This window comes from Cricetulus griseus, chromosome X (genome assembly GCF_003668045.3).
Source record: "Cricetulus griseus strain 17A/GY chromosome X, alternate assembly CriGri-PICRH-1.0, whole genome shotgun sequence".
Lineage (NCBI taxonomy): Eukaryota > Metazoa > Chordata > Mammalia > Rodentia > Cricetidae > Cricetulus > Cricetulus griseus.
Window position 1 is genome coordinate 107,306,092 of NC_048604.1, and position 25,777 is coordinate 107,331,868.

General features: G+C 44.6%; 1 protein-coding gene across 5 annotated transcripts in view; it reads right to left on the minus strand.

Annotated features, from left to right (window-relative positions):
• Positions 1-25,777, minus strand: part of LOC100762612 (IQ motif and Sec7 domain ArfGEF 2) — an 82,963-nt gene that overhangs the window by 18,092 nt on the left and 39,094 nt on the right. For 4 of the 5 annotated variants that reach the window (XM_027432142.2, XM_035449975.1, XM_035449976.1 and 1 more), the window contains 2 exons: positions 6,701-6,962; positions 5,521-5,922 (listed from right to left, as the gene is read on the minus strand). In XM_027432142.2, coding sequence (XP_027287943.1) covers positions 5,521-5,922; positions 6,701-6,962 — 664 coding nt within the window. Of the gene's footprint in view, positions 1-5,520; positions 5,923-6,700; positions 6,963-14,775; positions 14,910-25,777 lie in introns of all 5 variants that reach the window. The other variant, XM_035449977.1, reaches the window with a different exon arrangement.

A 25,777-nucleotide genomic window follows, 5' to 3' on the forward strand; every position in this document is an offset into this window, starting at 1 on the left:
CCCCTCCCCAACTCCTCCCAGATCCTCCCTAACTACCCAACTCCATGCCTTCTTTCTCTCTTTAGAAAACAAAAATCAAACCAGAAAAATAATAATAATAAAACAAAGAAAAAGCACAAGAAACACACACACACACACACACACAATCAAAATCCCATAAAAACACAAAATCAGAAACCATAACATACAGCCGGGTGTTGGTGGTGCATGCCTTTAATCCCAGCACTCAGGAGGCAGACGTAGGCGGATCTCTGTGAGTTCAAGGCCAGGCTGGTCTCCAGAGCGAGTGCCAGGATAGGCTCCAAAGCTACACAGGGAAACCCTGTCTCGAAAAACCAAAAAAAAAAAAAAAAAAAAAAAAAATCCCAAGCAAAGCATTATGAGATAAGAAAGCTACAAAAATGCCATTGGGTTCATTGTCTGTTGTTCCATAGCTTCTTAACAATTTACAAAATACCTCCCAGGGAGTCAGTCACTGCAAGTTCACAGAGGCTAGGACTAAACGACAAGATGCCTTCCCAGACACTCCAGTATGTCCATCTCCGTATCAACCCAAGTCAAATACTACCTCCTCCCTGATTCAAGCCACACTCTTACCTCTGTCATACCATCTCAACTTCCATCCAGGGAAAACCCCAATCTCAGCTTCCTCCCAGAGCTCTCTGTGTAAATATCTCTTAGGAAATCCATAATATTTACTCTTGAGAATCTGAACTATACCTCCCTGTATACCTCGCTTCCAAACTGGCTCCTAACGATCTCTTCCTACTGGTATTCATAATCTTCGATGCCCACTACACTAGAGTTGGTCTGTTTGGCCCATAACACAGGGTAGAAATGAAGGTATGTCGTTTCTGGAATGACACTGTCAAATACTGCAAATTCTGTCTTGAAAGCTCCCTTTGACTTGTACTCCTTTGCAACCCTTGCCTAAGGGAAGCCACACTGTGAACAGTCTTAAGGGAGAAGAACTGCCAAAAAAGGAGTTAACCTGCCAGCCCAGTCCAGTCTTCTGAGACTGTGTCCTACACAGCTTGACAGCAGTCTCCTGAGAGACCCGGAAGCAGAATCATTCAGCCATGCCTCTCACAGCTTCCTGGCCCTCAGAAACTGCATAATTAATGTTTGTTGTTGTGAGTGTGTGGTGCACACCTGTAATTATAGCACTCCAGAGGCTCAGCTAAAAGGACCTCAAGTTTGAGGCCAGCCTACAGATATTCCCTTCATTACTTCTTTCCTTCCTTCCATCTTTTAACTTGCCTCAGAGAAGCATGCTAGACCAATGATAGGGTCAGATAACAGAGTTTAGATCACAGTGATTTCTTCTTTTCTAAGGTTTCATTCATTCAACAATTTCTACCAAAAAACAACTCACTTAGCCATTACCAAATACCAGGTGCTTTCATACATGTTACCTAGTCGAAATGCATCTTCACAACAGCTCCAAAACAGCACTGAAAAGAAAGCTTTCTCTCCCTGTTGCTGATCAAATTTGAACAACTCTGTTCAAATAAAAATAGATAGTTTGTTTCTTTGTTCTAATGTCAGGTTTGTTTTTAATTTGATTTCAAATTTATTATTACTGTGTCTGTGAGCACATGATGTGTGGGTGTAAGTACATAAGCCACAGCATTGTGTAAAGGTCAGAGGACAACTTGGCATCACTGGGTCCTCTCTTTCTACCTTCACAAAGGTTTCAGGGATTGAATTCAGGTCACCAGGCTTGCACAGCAAGTCCCTTTACCTATTTGAGCCATCTCACTGGACCCTAAGGTCAGTTTGAAGTTACTAAATTTGGGGGTAGTTTGCTGTACAGAAATTGGTAAATAATATATTTCCCCCACATCTGACTTAGCACAGAGTGCTAGGATCAGACCTGGTTCTTTCATCAGATGGTATTCTCCTAGTCTCTATTCTTCCCTTGAGGAATAGGTACAAGCTCAGCTTCTATTTTAGATCAGCTACCGCTTGACACAGGAAAGATGCTTAATGATCATATAAATGAATGGCTGGATGCTACAGATATTCCCTTCATTACTTCTTTCCTTCCTTCCATCTTTTAACTAGCCTCAGAGAAGCATGCTAGACCAATGATAGGGTCAGATAACAGAGTTTAGATCACAGTGATTTCTTCTTTTCTAAGGTTTCATTCATTCAACAATTTCTACCAAAAAACAACTCACTTAGCCATTACCAAATACCAGGTGCTTTCATACATGTTACCTAGTCGAAATGCATCTTCACAACAGCTCCAAAACAGCACTGAAAAGAAAGCTTTCTCTCCCTGTTGCTGATCAAATTTGAACAACTCTGTTCAAATAAAAATAGATAGTTTGTTTCTTTGTTCTAATGTCAGGTTTGTTTTTAATTTGATTTCAAATTTATTATTACTGTGTCTGTGAGCACATGATGTGTGGGTGTAAGTACATAAGCCACAGCATTGTGTAAAGGTCAGAGGACAACTTGGCATCACTGGGTCCTCTCTTTCTACCTTCACAAAGGTTTCAGGGATTGAATTCAGGTCACCAGGCTTGCACAGCAAGTCCCTTTACCTATTTGAGCCATCTCACTGGACCCTAAGGTCAGTTTGAAGTTACTAAATTTGGGGGTAGTTTGCTGTACAGAAATTGGTAAATAATATATTTCCCCCACATCTGACTTAGCACAGAGTGCTAGGATCAGACCTGGTTCTTTCATCAGATGGTATTCTCCTAGTCTCTATTCTTCCCTTGAGGAATAGGTACAAGCTCAGCTTCTATTTTAGATCAGCTACCGCTTGACACAGGAAAGATGCTTAATGATCATATAAATGAATGGCTGGATGCTACAGATATTCCCTTCATTACTTCTTTCCTTCCTTCCATCTTTTAACTAGCCTCAGAGAAGCATGCTAGACCAATGATAGGGTCAGATAACAGAGTTTAGATCACAGTGATTTCTTCTTTTCTAAGGTTTCATTCATTCAACAATTTCTACCAAAAAACAACTCACTTAGCCATTACCAAATACCAGGTGCTTTCATACATGTTACCTAGTCGAAATGCATCTTCACAACAGCTCCAAAACAGCACTGAAAAGAAAGCTTTCTCTCCCTGTTGCTGATCAAATGGTGAAACCATTTGCTGGCAGTCATATGGCTATGAAATGGCACAAGTGGGATTTTCACCCAGGGAGCCATGCGAAAATAGCCTCAGCTTAGAACAACCTCGCATTCTACTCACTGCCATGCCCATTCCTATCATTGCATGTTTTTGCTGATGCAATCAATGCCTGGGCAAACAATGCCATCTTCAACATCTCTAACTAGCTACATCTTTTCAGTCCTGTAAGGCCTAGTTACAATGCTGTTTTCTCCAAGAAACTTCTCTGGTCCTCCTAGAATCCCTGCTGTTTCTGAACACATTCTGTTTTAGGATATGGCCATGCACCTGTATGTCCTCTACCGTCTACCAGACTGGGAGATCCTGGAGAATATGGAGCAGAGCACAAGCCTCAGCCACCGTCTCCTCCTTTATGAAATGAGGAAAATACTCTGCCTTACAGATCTGTTGTGAAGCATACAGAGTACCTGGCATCCAGCAGGTGCTCATTATCTGTTAGTAAAGCATTTATTTGCTATTATATCAAGTTTCAAACAGTGGGGACTTTTTGTTTTCCTATTTGTTCTACATATTCATATTTTTATTTCTTTATTGAGTTGTGTGTGTGTGTGTGTGTGTGTGTGTGTGTGTGTGTGTGTGTGTGTACTCATGTGCATGTGTCTGCACATGTGCTTGTATGTCACAGTACATATGCACAGGTGAAAGGAAAACTTTCAAGAATCATTTCCCAGGACTGGAGAATTGTCTCATCTGTTATTACTTTTCTAGCCCAAAGTTTCAAAGTCCTTCCATAATCATCCCCAAAACATGGTCCAGGTCTCTCACAGCAATGTCCCATGAACCTTGTACCAATTTCTATTTTAGTTAGGCTTTCTATTGCTTTGATAAAACTATGACTGAATGTAACTTGTTTATTTAATTTTACATCATACAGGGAAGTCAGGCCAGAAACTCAAGGCAGGAACCTGGAGACAGGACTGATATAAAAGCCATGAAGGAGTGCTGCTTACTGGCTTGCTCCCCATGGTTGGCTCAACCTGCTTTCTTTCTTTCTTTCTTTCTTTCTTTCTTTCTTTCTTTCTTTCCTTCCTTTCTCTTTTTCTTTTGTTTGTTTTGTTTACATTTTGTTTTTTTAAGACAGGATTTCTCTGTTTAGCCCTGGCTGTCCTGGAACTCACTCTGAAGGCTAGGTTTGTCTTGAACTCAGAGATCTGCCTGCCTCTGCCTCTGCCTCTGCCTCTGCCTCATGAGTACTGGGATTAAAGGCATGTGCCACCACCACCTGGCTCAATATGCTTTCTTATAGCACCCAGGACCACCAGCCAGGGGTGGCACAGCCCACCTCTGATTGATGTGAGCTGGACCCTCCCACATCAATCAACCAAGAAAATTCACCACAGGCTTGCCCATGGGCCAATCTAACATGGGCATTTTCTCAACTAAGGTTTCCTCTTCTAAAATGACTCTGTCTGTCAAGTTGACATAAAACTAGCAGCACAGCAGTTAAGAGCACTTGTTACTCTTTCACAGGACCCAAGTCAGTTCCCAGCACCCATGGGTGGCTCACAATCATTCATAATTCCAGTTTCATGGGATCAGACACCCTCTTTTGAATGCAACAGGTACACATACATACAATTAGGCAAAACACCCAAACATATAAAAGAAAATAAACAAATCTTTTTATATTTTTATGGACTGGAGAGATGGCTCAGTGGTTAAGAATATATACCGCTCTTGCAGCAGATTTGAGTTTGGTTCCCAGCACCCATGCCAGATGCCTTTAACTGCCTTCAACACTAGCTCCTGGGGACTTGACATCCTTTTCTAGCTTCTTTGGGCAACTGTACATACCTGGCATACACACAGAAATACACAAACATAAAAATAAAATAATTAAAATAAATGATCTGTTCTCTCCTTACATAGTGTGGATTCTAGGTCATCAAGCTTGGCAGCAAGTGCCTTCCCCCACTAAGCCATCTTACTGGCCCTATGCATCCATATTCTAACATGCTTGTTTTAGCAATGCATTTTTCCCCCTAACAGTGCTGGAGATGAAACACAGGGTCTGGTACATGCTAGGCAAGTGTTCTACTACTAAGCTACATGTCTGCCTTAGGGTTTTTTGTTCATTTGTTTTTTGGTTTGTTTGTTTTGGTGCCTTTTTTTTTTAATAGGTGTTCTTAATCCTTCTGCCTCAGTCCTGTCAGTGCTTCAATTATAGGTATACACTCAGCTGTAATTTTCTCATGTTAACAATTCTCATCACTCTCAAAGTGTCAATTAAAATCGCTGCTATTCTTGCTATTAAGTGCTCAGGAGTGCAAATTCTTGCAGTTTGGAAAATAGATAAAAAACAGTAAAAGCAGCCAGAGCCTGGGAATGGAGAAGAAAAGCCCCTTTCAGGGCTCCTGACCTGTTTGGAGAAGGAGTCCTCGAGCTCTGTGATGTCATTAGAAAACTCGCCAGATGTGGTGACTGAACTTCCACCACCATCGATGCCCCCACCACAGGAGCCTCCATAGGGGAGACCCCGTTCAAGCCGGTGGCTCCGGGCACCAGCCATGGCACCCTCATCCAGTGAGGCAGGCTTGCCCTCGAAGTATGCAGGGTTCTGTGCTTTTTCGTACTCCTCAAAAGAGAACTGCATCCGCATGTTGGACAAGATGATGCGGCGGGACATGCGGCTCTCTGAAGCTGAGCTGCGCAGCCGCTCAAAGTTCTTATTCATACGATACTGGCGAAAGGCTGTCTGGATGGTCCTGGCAGCCCTTCGGCTCAGGAAGGAGCCCCCATACTTCCTCTCCAGCATTTCCACCTGTCAGAGGAACAAGTTCAGAAAGTTGCCAGAGCCTCGTGGCCTTGATCCTCAACCATACCCCATGCAAGTCACAACTAAGTGCTGGAAGTCATGATAGGCTCTGTGCCCAGTGTTTTCTCACGTATAGTCCCAAGATATATACAATCACAAGAGAAAAAAGGAAACATATTATTTCAAATCAGAAAAAGCTTAGAGAAACCAAAACAAGTGAAAGAAACACTAAATGAGTAGTAGTAGTTGAAAGAAGAAAGAGAATCAGAGTAAAAGAAAAGCAGGAAGGAAGGAAAGACAGGAGGGGTTGAGGGAGGATTCATCAGCAGTCCAAACATCTAGGCATAGCCTTAACCAATGTGTTGATAATTGCTCTTCCAGGCTCTATTTTTCTGCAATCTTGTATATTGTCCCCCCTTCCTCCCTTCCTCCCTCCCTCCCTCCCGAGAGCCCCTCTAGACAGTGTATTGCACCACACTGTGAAACTGTTAAATGTGTGTGCCCCCCCCCTTAGATTCCATGTCTTTGAAGGCTGGATGCAGGTCTCATTCATCTTTTGGACCCCATTATTGGAGTACAATAATGTTTGCTAAGTGACTAGGAGACTTAGTGCATGTGCAGTGAATGTGAGTCACCTGTACAATGACAGGTCCTGGAGCCAGTCTTCTCCAGTTCCAGCCTTAGTGTCCCTTCATGAATACCACCCTCAAGTACCACACCCCAACCCCCTCTTTTAGCTCTCTGCATACCACTCCCATTTGCAACCAGAGTATCTCTTCTGCACCTTCTTGTCCTGCAGGTCTGTGGAGAGTTCATAGCTGTCTGACAGGGCCTTGGAGCGCTTTATCTCCTCCTCCTCCTGCTTCCTCAGGGCGACACTGGCCGGCTGGAGGCGTGCCCTCTGAGCCCAAGGAAGGCCCACCCCAGCAGGGGGGCCCCCCATGTGGCTGCTGGTGGGGGGCAGCTGGCTCAGTCGGTAGGGGGGTTGGCTCCCAGGACTATCAACCGCTGTGCTCAGGTCACTGCCTGGGGCATCACCCTCCACACTGTGGGGATGAGATAAAATGAGCCAGGATGTGGCAACAGGAGAGAGGTTTGCTAGGCCCAACTGAGTGAATACACCCCATCTTCTCCCATTTCCTCAGATACCTAGTGACCCCAACATTTAAGAGACCCATCAATCTGTCTCCTCACTGCCTACACGGCTCCTTTCCTCAAGTGCCCTTGTTTATCTTCATTCCCTTTCAGTTCCTTCCCTTTGGAGCCCCATCTCCATAACTCCCGTTCTGAGACACTGCTCCCTCAAGGGTGTTTTATCAGTTCTGTTCTCAGTCCTACACACCACTCCTCATAATTTGATTCAGTCACAACCCTACCCCTAGTATCCTCCCACTCCTGTCCCTAGCAGCTCCAACATCAGACCTTCCCCTGATAGCCTAGTTGTCCCGTCCCTGACCTCTTCCCCTCCCAGCTCTATCCTCTTATACCCCCATGCAGTGATTTCCCCAGAACTACCCCAGACCAGTTTGCTTGACATATAGCCCCCTCCCAGCCTTGTTTGATGATTCCTGTACCCTGCCCATCCAGGTTCTCCCCTCCCCCACCCAGACCTGCCCCTGTGCCCTGCCCCTGCCCTTAGCAGCCTGGAGTCCAGGCCTGGCCAGTTCCCAGGGTTCCCAGGCTGCTGCTGCTGCTGCTGCTGCTGTTACTGCTGCTGTTACTGCTGCTGCTGGTGCTGCTGCTGCTGCTGGTGAGAGGGCAGGGTGAAGGCACAGGCTGGGCCACAGTGGGAAGTGCCTCCCATTCAGCATCCTCACAGGTAAAGAGCTGCCCTGCGGGGAAGCTTCCTTTTTCTCCTCATGGCCTCCTCTGCTCAGCTGGGGGAGCAGGGCAGGGGGTTCTCAAGCAGGAAGGTGGCAGGAGCTGGGTCCCAGGTCTTGCCTGCTGGGGTTACCTAGAGCTGTTGTTCTTCCAGACCTGCTCCCACAGTGCCATGGCAACCAGGCTGCCAGGGAACCCAGGTGGCGGCAGAGCTTCAGGGCATGGTGAGAAGCACAGAGGTGGGGAGAACCAGGAAGGCTGAGGCGTGGAGGAGGTTGTGGGAGAATGGGTGTGGCTAAAAGAACGATCTTTTTTTTTTAACCTGGGGGAAGTAGTATAGGCTGTGGGAGCTCCTGGCTAGTAAAAGTATTAAAGGGCCTCTCCCCAGCCTCTATTGGCAGAAGCCAGGGTACAAGGCAAGGGCAAGTTGGGTGGGTGGAAGGGGCTACCTACTAGCACAAGAGCTTGTGCTGTCTAGGGACAGCTGCCCTCTGTGCTGGAGGTCGGGCAGTGGAGCTGGGCTCTGCCCTGATGGGAACTCTCACTCACTGTTCATCCTCCACCCTCCCAAGTACTAGTGAGCACCAGACTGAAGACTGCTTTCCACCCTAAATTCTTCTTCCTCTTAGAACTCAGAAGCCCCTGATGTCACCCTCCACAAGTTAGACCCAGCCCATTATCAAAGACACTCCTCTTGTCTCTCTCAGGATCCTGCTCACCAACCTCCTTAAACGTCTCCACTACCAGTACTCATTTGAAACCCAGCTTTGGTCAACCATCTCCTCTACCCACAAAACATCCACAGCTCTCACTGCCTACAAGTTAGTCCAATTTCCAACCATTCTGGCATTGAAGGCCTCTCCAGGGTTCAACAGACAATGGATCCTTCTAGAACACTTGTGTTTAGGTACTGTTCTCACCTAAACTCTATAACTTGGTTGTTCTAACAACCCTATATGGTTGTTATTTGTCTTTATTTACCAACAATAGAGGCAGAAGTCAAATCTAGGCAGCATGACTTCAGAGTTCACACTCTTTGTAGATCAGGCTGGCCTGGAACTCAAAGAGATCCACCTGCCTCTGCCTCCCAAATGCAGGGATCAAAGGCGTGCACCACCACTGCCCAGCTGTTCGCACTCTCAATCATTAAGCAACCCCTAATCAAATTACCTCAGCCCCAGATTCTGTTTTTCTCAAATGTTCCTCAGCCCCTTACCTCCCAAACTGCTCATATACTATCTTCCACTGTCAGTGCCATCCCCATCATTTCTGATAGTACAATCTAAGAAATGCCCCCACATGCTAGCTCTGTTTAGATTCAAGTCCTATCTCCCTACTGAGAGGCCCCCTGAATTTCTGGCCACTAGCTAGAAATTACTACTGATCTTGCACAGAGCCCCGACCTTTGCATACAGCTCCCTTTTCTTGCACAGACTGGCTTTGGCAAAGAACGCATAACTCTCAGTATCCCAGCATAGGAAGAGAATTTTGTAAACTCCTATCTGGCTGGCAAAGGCACGGGGCCTAGACCAGAGTAGGTGCTCCTGGCATGAGGGAGTCAGTGAATATTCTTGGCAGTTGCTTTAATAAGACTCTCACCCAAATTTATACCACAAACTCCAGTCTTATTTGCAAATCTCTCCTCTTTCCTTAGATAGTGAGAACGTTGAAACATACAAATTAGCCCATCTTGCTTTCTCATCAAATCCTGCCACAGCTTCCTATAATTCACTCAACAAACAATAACCAAGCACTTTCTGTGTGTCAAGCACCGGAAATAGAATAAAAAGCAAAGCCACAAAATTATTTCTTCAGGAAGGTGATTTTTTTTTTTTTTTTTTTTTTTTTTTTCGAGACAGGGTTTCTCTGTGTAGTTTTGGAGCCTATCCTGGAACTAGCTCTTGTAGACCAGGCTGGCCTTGAACTCACAGAGATCCGCCTGCCTCTGCCTCCCGAGTGCTGGGATTAAAGGCGTGTGCCACCAATGCCCCGCAGGAAGGTGATATTATAGTGAAGAAAACAGACACAGAAGAAAGGAAAGAAAGAAAGAAGAGAGAAGAAAAGAAAGAAAGGAAAGAAAGGAAAGAAAGAAAGAAAGAAGCAAATGTTTTAAGTAGTGCTAAGTGTTAAGATGGAAAATAAAGCAGAGTAAAAAGATGCTGTTTTAATCAAGTGTGTGTGTGTGCACGTGCACGCACACGCATGTGAAAGAGGAAGAGAGAGACAGAGACAAAGACAGACTAGGGCTAGAACTTAAAGAATTATGCAGGCTCAGCAAGCACTTTACCACTGAGCCATAAACCCAGCCAAATGTGTTGTTATTTTAGATGTGGTGTCCAGGAAAGCCCAGGGTAGGGGGGATGACATAGAAACAGAACCCTGATGGAAATGAGGGAGTGAGCTGTATAGCTGTCTGAGGCAAGAGAGTAGTCAGCACAACATGTCTACATATTTAAGGATCAATAAAAAAAGACAGTATAACCAGAACATAGTGAACAAGAGAGTAATGAGAGATAACATGAGACAGGCAGCGAGAGTTGTACTAGTTAGTTTTTGTCAATTCAACACAAGGGAGTCACCTGGGAACAGGGAGCTTCAGAAGATTTGCCTCCATCAGATTGGATTGTGGACATATGTGTGGGCTTTTTCTTGGTTAATGATTGATGTGGGAGGGCCCAGCCCACTGTGGATGGTGCCATCCTAGGCAGGGGGTCCTGGGGTATGTAAGAAAGCAGGCAGAGCAAGCCATAGACAGCAAGCCAGTAAGCAGCATGGTTTCTGCTTCAGTTCCTGCCTCCAGGTTTCTGCCCTGAATTCCTGCTCTGACTTCTCTCAGTAAGGACTGTTACCAGGAAGTGTAAGATGAAATAAATCCTTTCCTCCTCAAGTTGCTTATGGTTTGTGTTTTATCACAGCAACAAAAAGCAAACTAATACAAAGGACACTGAGCCTATCATAAAGATTTTGGCTTTTGGTCTGATTGAGATGAACACAGAAGGGATGTAACCTAACTTACCATCAATAGAACAGCCTCTCACTTCCTTACTTTGGCCTGAGCCATATACCACACCCAAACCTGGCTATCTTCTGCTCACATATCAACATTTAGCTCAGGTGTGCCCTTCTACACCTGCTTGCCTCCTTCACACAGGTTACCTTACATACATGCCCCTCCTTCATGCTATTGTAGGGTTCTGCAGTCATCTCTGCCCCCTGCAACAGGCACTGTTGACCCCCTTCATAGTGCAGAAAGGTGTAGTTAATACAATTGTAACTCACAGTCATATGTAGCTATTAAGTAAGAATGCCAGGATGCAAACTCAGAGATCAGACTGCCCTCTAATGATATTTCAGTGCCTCTCCTACTTGCAGCCCTGTGCTGCTTCAGGCTCTCTACTCCTTGGTAATTCCTCTCTTGAGAACTTGCCCCATTTTGATTGCAACGGGAACAGTTACAGGAATTGTAGGGTGGCAGCACAGCCCCCCATTGGAGAACTTGGCCAGAGAAATGGAGATTGCTTGAAGGGTTGCTCCTGCTATCATAGATACTGCTGAAGAATCTGGAAGTGTGGAACCCATAAAGTCAGAGCCCCTAAACACTAAAACACTTTAGTGACAGGCCACTCACATGGAACCCCCCCCCCCACAGATAGAGAGAGAGAGAGAGAGAGAGAGAGAGAGAGAGAGAGAGAGAGAGAGAGAGGAGGAGGAGGAGGAGGAGGAGGAGGAGGAAGAAGAAGAAGAAGAAGAAGAAGAAGAAGAAGAAGAAGAAGAAGAAGAAGAAGAAGAAGAAGAAGAAGAAGAAGAAGAAGAAGAAGAAGATCACAGACACATCCATAGCCACACGGAAGTAGATATGAATACATGTAGACACAAACACACACTGCCTGCTGAACTATTCTTTAGGGGGAAATGAGAGCATCCTTTGCAGAGGGGGAGAATAAGCCATGCTACACAAATAACCACAGAACAAAGTGGAAAGTTATCAGGGCTGGGGAATACAGGAAGTGGTGGGGGAGTAAAGGAGAGAGATTCCTTCTGCTTGGGGGTGGCTGAGCAGAATAAAAATAAACTGGCACTTAACTATGCACCTACCCTGTGTCAGGCATTTTCCACACATTATTTAATCTGCATGGCAAACACAAGGGGAGAATTAGGATTCCTGTTTTACAGAGGAAGAAAACAGCTTTAAGAAGGAAACTGGATGACAAAGGTCACAGAGCTACTAACTGGCAGGATGGGAATTCAGACCCAAAGCCTGTGCTGGCTCTCCTGCTGTCTTGAAGTCTTCCTAGGAGAGGAAGCTCGTGGACTGTGCTTTGCCTGGGAGGAGCTAGGAGAGATGAGAGGAGGGGAATCTTGTAAGCCAAGGCTGTAAGATAGGGAGAAGCAGGATAGGATGCCTTCTAGGGACTTGAGGATGGCCTGACCATAACAGAGGGCGTGGCACTGACCCTTCCCAGATGATACTCCTGTTTAGTGTGGGGAGATCTTCTTTCCCTCCTTCTCTTTATTGGTACTGCCCAGAGTCAGGAATTCAGCAGGGAATGGGATCAGAATGCAGTTGCCATGGAAATGAATGGAGACTGTTGCTATGGATACCATAAGATGAGGGCAACAGGAAAGCAAGGTTGCTGAAACTATCCCCATGACAACTTACGTTGGAAAGGAAAGGGACTGGAAGTGAGATACAAGAAAACAAGGAGGTGAGAATACAAAGATGGAACCAATGGCTTTAGACTCTAGAGGGAAAGGACTGGGCAAGGAGGTTGGAGCTGACAGAGTGGCAGGGGATACCAAGGAACAGCAGCCACTGCCCCTGTTAGCTCTTCTGCAAGATGTTTTCGCTGCCCAATTCAGTGCCACAGATAATCCAATCCCAAGTTCAGCCTGGAATAGCTAACTGCTAACTTGAGGGCTGACCAGGTAAACAATGGAAAAACAGATTCTGGGAGTCCAAAGACCTGGGTTGTAATCCTGGATCTGCTCATGTGTAACCCTAGAAAAATACTAGTTTTGTAACTTATTTACTCTTTTCATTAGGCCTAGCAACTGTGAAAAGTCTGGGTTTTCTCCCTGAAGGAGATATAACATAGATGGGAATCTGAGGTACAGAGAGATAAACTCAGTTGCAAAACGTTTCCTGTAAGTAGTGGTGGAGCCAAGACTCAAAAGAAGGCATATCTGAACACATGAGGCTGGTAAGTATGGCTAAGTGGCAGAGAATTTGCCTAGCATCTCCAGGTTTTGGGGTTCAATCCCTACCCTCCCACCCCCCCACACACAGAAAATAACTCTGCATACAAAGCTCATGTTCTTCCTGTGTCCTTCTACTGTGGGGTCCTTGCATGATCCATTGCTCCATTTCTTCCCATAGTGGCACACAAGGGACTAGACATTGGGTAAATATTTGTGGAGTGGTAAACGAGGATGTAGGAAAGCCTGAAGTTAGATGGGAAAAGCTCCTGCATTTAAGAACAATGACTCATGAGATCCACAGAGCTGGAGTGAATTTTACAAACAAGTTTTAAGTACCATCCAATCCAACAGATCCAAGTAAAGCCCAGGCCGTGAAAGTAACTCTCTTGAAAACTTCCCTATCTCCTAGGCAAAAGTTGTACTTTGAGTTACAAAGATCCACACCAACCCCTGTAAGAATTCAGGCATTATGCTGGCCTGCCCCAGTCACTTGGCAGAATGGACTCAGGCAGTAACCTGGTCAGACCAGGGTTCCATGGCTATGTAGTTTGCATACAGGTGCAAAGGACCCCTTTAAAAGGAAGACCCCCACCCACTCACACTCTTTATACTGTTCCAATGGGGCAGACAGGACTTTTCCTGTCTCCCTCTTCTCTTCTGTTCTCTCTCTGTCTCTACATCTCTGTGTCTCTTTATTTTCTTACCTCCCCCTCAATAAAACTTTCAATATGAGTCATGTCTACAGGTCTCTGTTTCCCCATCCGCCTGCTGTCCATCACCCGCCCCAGGACTGAGATCCTCGTGGTCCCAGTGCGGAACCAGGGACCTGCCACCTGCGGTCCCAACCCACGCTGCCTTATTCCTAACATTTCCGGTCCCAACCCATTATTCTTTATTCCTAACACCCCCATCCCACCCCATTTCCTATTGCCTCTCACTCTGCCCTGTATGTTCCAAACGGAACAATAGGCTACTTGCAATTCCTCTATAGCAAGCTCATCCATCATCTCTCTGGGCTTTCACTCACAGACTTGCTTTATTTTTCCTGTCCAAAATGTCTTTTCTTCCTTTTACCTTTGGACTTAACTGGCCTAGATGAGCTCATCTTCATTTTGTGTACCCTGAGCAGGCAGCTCTTCCAGCCAAGGCAGTTATGACTCACTCTTACCCTCCCAGAACCCAACAAGAATCAGGTATTGTCTCCTCCGTGTCTCGTGCTCACCCATCTTCTGGTGGCCCTTACCGTCAGCTAATGTGAATCTCTCTTGAAGTATGCACTGCCCACTCTTGAACCCCATATCTGTTTTCCAAGAGTGGTCGCCTCACATGATTCACTTTTATGGAGCTACCATGCCCAGATCAGAGCCTAGCATACATCTGTTGCTCAACCACCTTGTTCCCTGAATCTGCAGGTAACATATGTCTGTATGTGTGTAACCACCTGCCTGATAATTGGTACCCTAAGAGCCACAGTCCCATGTTTAAAAGTCAACCATATCTCACCCTTGTGATTACACTCACTAGGCACATACTTAGAGATTTCCAGGTACAGAAAGCCAGAACCTCACACAGAAACCTCATATTCTCAGAATTCCTCACTCTGTCTCACATAACCACATTTCCTTAGATATACAACAGCTCACACAGTTTCTTGCTACTATGAGACCTGTGCAGACACACACACACACACACACACACACACACACACGTACACATAGATGCACAGACACATGGAGGGATATTTTTCTCATAATGGAAATAAGCCTGCTCCCTTTCCACAGCATAGACCCTACTTGATCCAGCCACTTCAGTTGCCTGAATAGGAGTTACGGTTCTTACAGTTGCCAGGATGACCATCTGTCCTTGACTTGCCCCTTTCCTTTATGCAGGTAACCACTGCCCACTTCCATTTCCATCTATAAAGCATAGATGATCTCCTTCTCCCAGTCACAGGTCACCTAGACTCACACACCCTGGAGAGACATTTGAACACAGTAATTACTCACCATCCCCAACTTGACCCTGGAGCACCCCAGTGGGTATTTTTTTTCGTATGGTCCCTATTCTATTCCCTGTAATGTCTTCCCACCTCTTGCCACCTAATCAAATATTTCCCAATACTTGAGACCCAAGTTTTACCCTTCTTCCTCCAGGAAGCCTCCTAGGGCCAACCATTCCCCACCCACCTTTCCATTTCCTAATATAAACACATGATGGAAGGGGGAGCAAAAATCCATAGAGGGCACTACCTTCTCTCTCCATAGCACCCTTTAAAGCAGTGGTTCTCAACCTCCCTAATGCTGCAACCCTTTAATGCAGTTAGTTCTTCATGCTGTGGTGACCCCAACCATACAATTATTTTCATTGCTACTTCATAACTGTCATTTTGCTACTGTTATGAATTGTACTGTAATGATCTGTGTTTTCCGATGGTCTTAAGTGATCCACAGGCTGCAAACCACTGCTTTTAAGAATCTCCTCTCCCAGCCAGGTTAAGGAAATATTTACAGTCATGTTGGTGGAAATGGCTTCCTCTCAGAGATCCTAAAGTTACAGCATTAGAACCAAGGAATCCTAGTATTAAAATCATATCCTCACAATTTTAAATGGTAGAATTACGAAATCTAAAATCATAGGATTGGGGAATCCAAGTATCATAACACTGTAGAAAGAGAAATCACAGAATTGCATGAAATATGTCCCCAAATCATCATATTTTCAAAGCTCATATTACAGCTTCTTCAAATGGTAGCATCTCAGATTCAGAACATCAGAGCTGGAAGAACTCTGGTGACCCTGGTCAAACCACCCTCCCATTTTCCAGATGAGTAAAATATGTGTATGGCAGAAGTCAAGGGCCATGTCCAAGATTAGCCATTTCAAAGATGCCTCCGGCTAGTGCACTGAAGACAGTAACAGGTGTGCTCATGCTGGGAGACATTCACACATTTATTTATTGAATGACTTTGAGGTGTTAACAATGTCACAAATCAAACCCTACTCTGTCTTCCAGCCCATTACCAGCCCTGGATAGGAAAAAAAAGGCAAAGTTCTGGTGGGAATGCAGACAGGGAGATGGGGTGGGGTGGAACATACATCAGACAGAGAGAAGAGACCAGCTTTTATTGATGGAAATTTCTTTATACATAGCAACACACATGCTGAAAGGCCTTGTCCTCCTGATCATGTTTACAGAGCGCTATGGGAGTGATGGGGCTTGGGGAGAGGGTATGAGGTGAGGCCTTCAAGCAGTGAAGAAAACGGCAGCTATAGCCACAGCAAGGGAATGAGTGACGGGGAACTAGGCAGGCTGAGTTCCTGCTCCCGTCTGGTCCTCTGAGCCCTAGGCACCCTGCATCTCTGTTTGTGCTCACAGAGGACAGAGGTAGGTCCTTGGGGTGTCATTTGGAGACCTCTCCGGTAGTAACAGCCTCCAGGGTGCCTGGGAAGTGGGGGTATGGGTGCAAGAGGGTCCAGGTCTCAAGCTTCAAGCTCCAAGCTCTGCTTCTCCCACATTTTAGTAAAATCTAGGACTCCAGCTCTTTAATTCAAGACTAGAGCCTAGGGGAGACAGCAGGGGTGGGGAGGAATTCCAAGAAGGAGGTTGGGGAAGAAAGAGCATGATGCTTGCACATCTGGTTCCTGAAGCAGGGGACAGGGTCCCATGAGGGATCCACAGAGGCAGGGGGCTGGGGGCTGGTTAAGGCTTTTGCTTCTGCATAGAAAATGGCCCTTGTCCTCTCAGTTACCGAGAGGAGGGACTACTGCATTCGGAGGCCGGACAGCAGAACTGGTGAGCGTCTTCCTCTTCCTCTTCCTCAGTTTCCTCCTCCTCCTCTTCCCTGGGACCAGGAAGGGCAGGGCAGAGGCCACAGGTAGGGGTGACAGAGAGAGGCAGAGACATTAGTTTGCAGAGAAGGGGAGATACATGAAGGGCCAGAACTGGGAAGTTGGACTAGGATGGGGGTATAAATAGGGGGGGAAGCCAGTGTGACACATTATCCAGTGCCACATCCAACTCAGTCTCCAAGGAGCCTATGGCTGGTCCCCTTGTGGATAGTCCTCCCCAACCCAGCCTTAATCTTAGGGTCACCTTCATAGTATAGAAACACAATGTTTGACTCTGATAGGTGCCCATTCACTTTCCTATAAATAATAGCAATGTGTTTTCTGCTAGAACTTTGTATGCATCATTTCATCTAACCCCTGCAACAACTCTGCAGAAGCAGCATTTTAGAAATGAACTTAACCTCAGGGAAGTTAGATAAACTGACTGAGGCCACACAACTGGGTATAAAATATAGTCAGGATCTGAATCAGAGTTCTTAGAGCTTCAGGTCTCAGACTCGGTTCTTCCAGGTTTTGTGCTAGAAATCCATTCTGTCCTTATAGGGCAGATATTTATATTTCTTTAAGACTCAAGGTCAGCAAAACCAGGAATGATGCTTAGAAATCAAGCATGAAAGTGCACAGCCTTAGAAGTAAAAGACCTGGGTTCACGGGTTAGTGATGTAGCCCAATGGTAGGGCGCTTGCCTATCACATGCAAGGCCCTGGGTTATACTCTTAGAACCACAAAAAAAAAGAAGAGGAAAGAAAGAAAGATAAGGAAGAGAGGAGAGGAGAGAAGAGGAGAGGTGAGGAGAGGAAAGGGGAGGGAAGGGGAGGGAAGGGAGAGGGAAGAGAGACCTGGGTCTAAACCCAGGCTCTGCATGTGCTTCTACATTATGCGCCCTTGGACATTGTATTGTCCCTCTTGGGAGTTGTTACCTCAGCTGTAAAAAGGGGCTCATGCTGCCAACTCCCAGGACTGTTGCAAGGTCTAGAACATACATTAAATGCCTAGCAAACAAACGAAATGGAAACAGGAGCAATGGGCATTGTGTTAACTGTTTCTAAATCTCATTTCTAAGGGGCCAGACTGCACATGGCAGCCACGGGAGTGGGGCTACAGTATCATGGAGTGTATGGATAGACATTAGGACTGGGAGGAGAATTGGATGCTTCAGAAGTGAAAAGGTGGGTTTTCTGAGGACAACAAAGGAAATGGCAACATCCCATTCCCAGACTCCTCAGTTCAGAGAATGTAGGAAGTATGGGATCCAGGAAAGAAAGGGATCAAGAAGAGATGAGAAGGAAAGATGGCAAGCAGGGGAAGGCACTGTGGTCCACCTGGCAGACAAGCACATGCATGAATACACACACATACGTGCAGACACCCTTCTCCAACTTGGAGATCCCTCTGACACACTGTCCCACATACACACTGAATCAGCAAAATCACAAGATCCATCTCTCAAGCCCTGATCCTTAGTTCCCCATTCCTCATCTAAACAATGTGATAAAATGCCACAATTCTTAAGGTTGTCATGAGGAAAACATGACAATCCAGTCTCGCTGTTTTTATTACCCTCTTACCAAGGACAGGCTCTTGTAGTTTCTCCCTCTGACAACCCCTTTCTCTTTCTTTTATAGCCTCCCTAAAGTTCACCTTTCAGCACCAATCTCTTTTGCTCACCTCGGCTCCTCATTGTCTGCTGGATAAAGTTAAGACTCCAAGTTGGCATTGACGGCTCCCTCATCATATGGTCTCAGCTGGCTTCTCTGGACAGATGAACTCAAACAGACCTGCATTTCAATACCAGCCCCACCACCCACCAGCTTGTTGGGCTGGGATTTGTTTCTTCACCAGTCTGGGACTTTCTTTATCTGTAGAATGGGGAAACATCTATCCCACAGGGTATGGTTTGGATCACAGGAATCCACAAATGCTAAGGCATCTACCACAGGAGAGGTTTGATGCCTAACACATGGTACCATTATTACAGCTGCCATTGCCAATGGTATCCACATTGTTATACTCACTCCTGCCCAACTGTCATCAAACTATAGAAGGGTCCCCTATACTATTTAAGGCCAGTTTCCACCTAAGCTCTTGGGTCTATCCTTGGTCTCTCATGCACAATAACCATTCCTTCTATCTCCCATCTTCTTAGCTGTTCCCTCTTTGTTGCATCCTTCCTGTCCCCATTTATAGAAGCTCAAGTCTTTCCCATCTGGGAATCAAAACCCTCTACCTGCCTCCACATCTCCCTCTGTCCCTCTTTCTTCTTCACAGCTAAGCTTCTTGAGAAATTTGTCTACACTGGCCATCTCCACTTCAGTACCTCCTACGAGTTCTTCAACCCACTGCAATCTGCCTCTTGCACTTATCGCTGCATGGAAAATGTTTTTAGGAAGGTTGCCCAGGACTTCCTGATGGTTAAAGCAATACATTCACTTCTGCCCTGGACCTAACTCCTCCTGGCCACAAGATCTAACACTCTTCCCAACACCACTTCCTTCCTTGGTGAGCCCACTCACAGTTGGTTTTCCTTCTCTGGCCCACCCCTCCACCCCTTCTTGGGCCCATTCTTCAGGTTAGTACATCTTCCTCGGTTTTTCTCTCATATTCTCCTTCATCTCATTCTCCTTCAGTGATGTCATTCCATTTCATAACTTCGGGTGCAGTTCTATCTAGCACAGATCTTTCTGCTGGGTCTAAGCCCATCAAGCCTAGTGCTTGTGGGCCAACTCCAACAGGACAACCCGTACAGTCCTTGGATGTTGGAGGGACCTCTCCCACGACCTTATCAGTGTAAGCCTTGCCTCTTGTATTTCCCGAATCAGTGAAAGCTAATGCCATACACCTAGTCAAAACACACCTTGGAGTTACCCTGTCAGGCAAGTCCAACCTTTTGACATTTTAACATGATGACATCTACACAGTTTATACTTAAAAATCATGCAGTCACATTACAAGAAAAAAATGAAAAAGGTATCACCATGTTTTTAAGTAAGTTTAAGGTTTGTGTTAGACCAAATTCATAGCTATTATTTGACTAAATGTGGCCCAAAGATCGCAGATTGGACATACATGCTTGATTCTTCCTGCTTCCTCTCAAGTCAGTCTCTAAGACTTGCTCATTCTACTCCCTAAATAGTGCTAACATTCTGCACGTGGCACCTTATCTTCTAATCCTTTGTCCCTCATTCAACCTTTCTCAAATCACATTGTCCTTCCTACTGCATTTTAAACACATGCACCTTCTGCTTGGAGCATCATCTCCTAAATTTGTGCTGCCTGACTTCCTTCAAGTCTCTGACGAGCAATTAACCATTATAGACTGAACTCCTCAAAAGGTACATCTTCACCACACACATCCTGTTGTTTATTGTTTGTCTTATCTACAGTAAGATCCACCAGGGCAGGCAGATATCTGTCTTGTTCAGATATCTGCTCCATTTCTCATGCCCAGAACTGTGCTTTAGTAAATATTCATGCAATAAATGAATCTATTGCCAAGCCTGAAGACTCCAACCTACTGTGAACTACATTTTCAATCATGTCTACCTCCTCCTCCATCTTTCCTTATGCACTAAGTCTCTGACTCTGGTCCTTTCATTTGCCTAATCACTTCTCAGTCCATCTCATCTGCTCTATGCTCACTGTCACTTTCTTAGTTTCTCTTCTCTTGGATGACTGTATCAGCTTCTTCCCAAATATCCCTTCCTTCTAAAATGTTAATTTGATGATACTTTCCTATTCAAGAACTGCTCAGGGCCGGGCATTGGTGGCGCACGCCTTTAATCCCAGCACTCAGGAGGCAGAGGCAGGCGGATCTCTGTGAGTTCGAGGCCAGCCTGGACTCCAGAGCGAGTGCCAGGATAGGCTCCAAAGCTACACAGAGAAACCCTGTCTCAAAAAACAAAACAAACAAACAAACAAACAAACAAACAACTGCTCAAAGCTCCCCCCTTGAAAAACATAACAAGCCTATACTCCGCAGACAACTGCTTGAGGCATGTCTAACCTCTGGCCCCTCTTAATATTTCTATTTGCTCTTTCTTACCTCCAAACTGTGTGCCAACCCTCAGAGCATCCTCCATCATCTACTTTTAGCTCTTGACTTCATTATGGATTGATCTTTTTGGTTTTTTATCTGTACCTTTGGAACCTGTCCTGGAGCTTGCTCTGTAGATCCCTCAAACTCACAGAGATCTGCCTGCCTCTACCTCCTGCGTGCTGGGATTAAAGGCATGAACCACCACCGCCCGGCCTCATTATGGATCTTAAGTAACTAGCTCAGATGTTACTTTCTTTGGGAAACTTTGATTCACAACTTAGAAGTAATATAGCTCTCTCCCCCTCCACATTCTCTAATCCGCAGGAAAATAAGAGTCTCTGGTGTTAATTGGGATCTCTAAGAATACGGAATAGATTGGAAGTTAGTAATTATGTTGAGACCAGGGACTTTGGATGATGGATGGGCACTGATGGAGGTTCTTGTTTCTTGTACCTTTAGCCTGGACTGGTCTCTGGCTTTCTGTTAATGTCTACTCATTGCTGCCCCCGTATCCCTCGGCTTCACTATCTCTACCAGTTTATATTACTCAGCAGCTGAACTGAAGCTCTCTTATTGAGAACTCTCAAAGGATTTGGATTCTGAACTTTGAAAATAAAATGCCTCTAAATGAATGGTGCCCACCAGAGTCACAAAATGTACTAAGTGTAACTAGCTCTGCCTGACTCTACTGTTGCTATGCCAATCCCAAGTTAGACCTTACACTGGCCTCCATGTACACAATCCACTTTTTGCAGACAAGATTTTCTCTATCCCTGGCTGAATTTTAACTCTTCATATAGCCTAAGATGGCTTCCTGATGGCCCTGCGTCCACCTACCAAGTGCTAAGATTACAGGTATGTCCCACCCTGTCCAGCTAGAATAATTTTTCATACTGACTGGTAATGTGACACTTCTAAAACACAAATTTTATCAAATTATACTCCCATTTCAGATTCTGTCACATGACACTTTGTTAACAACAATTTGGGTTCTCAACCTTTCTGAGGTGATACAAATCCCTTTATGCATTTAATGAAAGCCATGAACTAACTTCCTCATAAAATTATGTGCATAGCTATACACATGTAGCATTTTGATCCAGTTTCAGGAGGTTCGTGGGCCTCATGAAACCTATACACTCCATTCTCTTGCTCTATCTAAAAACATCCAGTTCTTTTGCATATGTTATTCCTTCTGCCTAGACTGTTCTTCAGTACTTCACCCATCTGGCTAATTCTTACTTATTCTTTAAGACCCAGAACTCAGGGTGAGTTCACCTGTGCCAGCCACAGACAGGGCTGGAGTCTTTCCTCTGAGATCCTGTTCTCTACCCTCTACCCTATTGTGTTCTTTTCTGTCACAATCTTCCCTGCAACTAACTGCGGATTCACAGAGGACAACAATTTACCTTCCACAGGCAGCACTATGTAAGTGCCTACCCAAGTTGTTCCAGGTACTTAGTGATATGAATTCTGAATGAATTCATTTGAATGGAATCATCCACTCCTTAGTCAATAAAATCCATGATGCTGTTGGTAGTATTCTGTCCTTTATTTTTAACAGATAAGAAAGATGTGTGAAGTAAGTTGTTCAAGTGACAGAGTTTGGACAGAGACTGCCATGGTTGTCATGGCAAATAGCAGTATACCATGCCTTACTACTTTGGACTGTGAAGTTAAAGGGAACATCAGCAAAAGAAAAGGAACAAGAACTAGGGCCAAAGCTCTGGACCTGGGTTCTATTTTCCGAGACCACCTCTTATTCTAATTCCCATATAGGTCATGCCAAGGCCAGGCACTTGGCGCTCTCCTTATCATGCATCCTCCATTATCCTAATAGACTATGTTTACCCTCCTCTTTCCCCACATCCTGCCTGCTATGGTCAGGGCCAGTCTCTGCTTCAGAACCATCTTCACACATGTATTGTGCTACAAACTTTGCCAGTAGGAAAACAAGATCTGAGTACCCTTTTCTCTTCTGTAGTTGACAGTTACCTGCAGTTTCACATGGCCACCTCCAATCCTAAAAGCAGCCTTGAGAGGTAAGCAGGCATTAGCTTCATGACTAGATTGAGGAAAGAGAGGCCCAGAAGTTAAATGACTTGCCCAAAATCACGGAGAGTGGAAAATCTCGAACTTAAACTGACTCAACTAGTTTTTCCCCAATGAGGTCACCATGTCTGGAAGAGTGAAAAAGAAGACATGGCCATTCTTCATAAAGGAGGAGGATTAAAGTTATTTTTTTCAACTCATTAAAAATGTCACCTCCTATAGGAAGCCTTCCCTAGATGCCAGATGGAGTTATATTGCCTCTATCCTGGCAGTCAGCTCAGCCCAATTCAGTCCCATTCCAAAGTACACTATGCTTCTTTTCTCCCTGCAAGACTAGACCTCCCTGAAAGTAGGACCAGACACACTCCATTCCAAAAGAGCAGCACGTGCATTTAACCACTGACTCATCTCTCCAGTCCCCAAAATATATATTTAAAGTGTAGATAAAAGTTATTTCCATTGCTTTAACAAGTATATAGACTAGCTAAAGGTAAAGGTTATTCATAAATCCTGTCTTTATTTAAGAGAAGCATACATTATATAACCCTTTAAATAAGAGGTAGTCAAATGGCTAGAGAGATGGTTTAATGATTGAGTGCATTGGTTGCTCTTCCAGAGGACCTAGGCTTGATTCCCAGAACATATATCATCTATAACCCTAGTTCCAAAGCATCTGATACCCTTTTCTGGCCTCTATGGGTACTACACATATATGTGGTGTTCAGACATACATGCAAACAAAACACCCATGCACATAAACAAATTAATAAAAAAATTCGAAGACTTGGTCAAGACTAGTATTCGAGGCTGGAGAGACTCCTCATCCATAAGAGCATGCTCTTGCAAAGGACCTGAGTTCGACTCCTAGCACCCACGTGAGAAGCTCATAACCTCTTAGATCTCCATCTAATGCCTCTGGCCTCTAAAGATACCTGCAAGCAGCCTGGTCTACGTAGTGAGTTCCAGGACAGCCAGAGCTATATAGTGAGACTCTGTCTCAAAACAAACAAACAAACAAACAAACAAACAAACAACAAAGACAACTGCACTCACATGTGCACACACACAACACATGCACATGCACACACACACACACAAAGAGCTAAAATTAAAATGAATGATTTTTTTTAAAGGAGTGATATTCTACAGGGGTATTTAACAAGGAGTTGCACAGCAGATTTTATGTTTGCAATTTGGATTGGGTGTTTTAGAAAAGGTTTCTGCCTGATTAAGCTTGGCCATCTCTGTTAGTAAATCCTCAGAAAAATCTTGTTCCGAGGCATGGTTCTCAGCTTGGAAGAATGTGCACATTCACGATTCTCACACTCATGATGTCCAGCATCACAAGCCTGTGATGTCAGCACTCAGGCAGCTGAAGCAGGAGAATCAAAAGTTTCAGGCCAGCTGGTGCTAATAGCAAGAACCTGTCTCATAAATCCAAAAAGAAAAAGAGAAATTCTCCTAGCAACTGACAAAGTGGCCCTATAAAAGCAAACAAACAAAAACCTGTATTAACCTGTACTCCAATCAATGTATATAAGAGGTTCTGTTTTGCCACAATCCTTCTGATCTTTTACAATTTTTATATTTAAAAATGGTGCTTTGTTATGGTTTCAGCTACAGTTTATTAACAAGTAGTAAGATAAGTGCCTATTCACAGTTATTAGATAATTTTTTCATTGTTGAATCATCAAATGGTGTTATTTAAACATTTTAATTGACTTTATTTGAGGCAGGATCTCACTGTATAGTGTAGGCTGTCCTGGAACTCACTATGTAGCACAGGTGGGTCTCAAACCCATAGAGTTCCTCTTATCTCAGCTTTCAGAACCTACCATGTCCAACATAATTCTCCATTTTTCTTACTGACTTCCAGGACACAATCTAAATTTAGAGAGATAGCAACATCTTACCTGATATCTATGTAGTAAACTTTCTACTGCTGTTACTTATGTTTTAACTTTGTATACAATTTCTTTCTCCACACAGTTTTAAATGTTAATGAAGAAAAATACTACTCTATTTTACGGCTTCTGGGTTTTATCATTGCTTGAGAAGAGATCTGGGATCTCACTATGTTGCTCCTGCTATCCTTGAACTCTTGACTTCAAGTAATTAATCCTTCTGCTTCAGCTTCCAGAGTATCTGGGACTACTGCCATGCACCATCATAGCTGGCTTGACTTCTAGATTTTATTTTGTTTTGTTTCTAGATAGGGTTTCACTATGTAGCCCTGGCTGTCCTGGAACTCACTCTATAGACCAGGCTGGCCTGGAACTCACAGAGATCCGCCGGCCTCTGCCTCCCAAGTGCTGGGATTAAGGGAATGTGCCACCACTCACTGCACCCAGCTTTGCTTCTAGGTTTGAAAGTCTCACTTTGCAAGGCCTCCTGTATCTTATAATTCAAATACTTCAGACTTTCTTCTGGAAATTCTACAACTATATTTTCATATGCTTTACTGGTCTGAAATGTCTTTTTCATCACAATCTAATTTCCCATTTCAACATGTGGATTTGCATCTGAACTCCCTACTTTGTTCTATTCTATATTGCTTTATTTCTGTTAAGATATAATATTTGTAATTACTGGAGTCTTTTAAAATTTTTGTATGCTTGGTGCCTATGGAGGTTGGAGGAGGTATTAGATCTCCTAGAACTGGAGTTATGGATGGTTGTGAGCCACAATGGGGGGTGCTGGGAACCCAGGCCCTCTGCAAGAGCAAGCAGTGCTCTTAACTATTTATTGAGCCATCTTTCCAATCCATTAACACACTCTTACAGTACGATTTAGGTACATCTAACAGGTAAATCTTCTATATTATTCCTCTTTTCAAAGATTTCTTAATTAATGAACTTTAAAATGCAATTGCTCAATAGCACAGAAAAGATCATTGAACTTTTT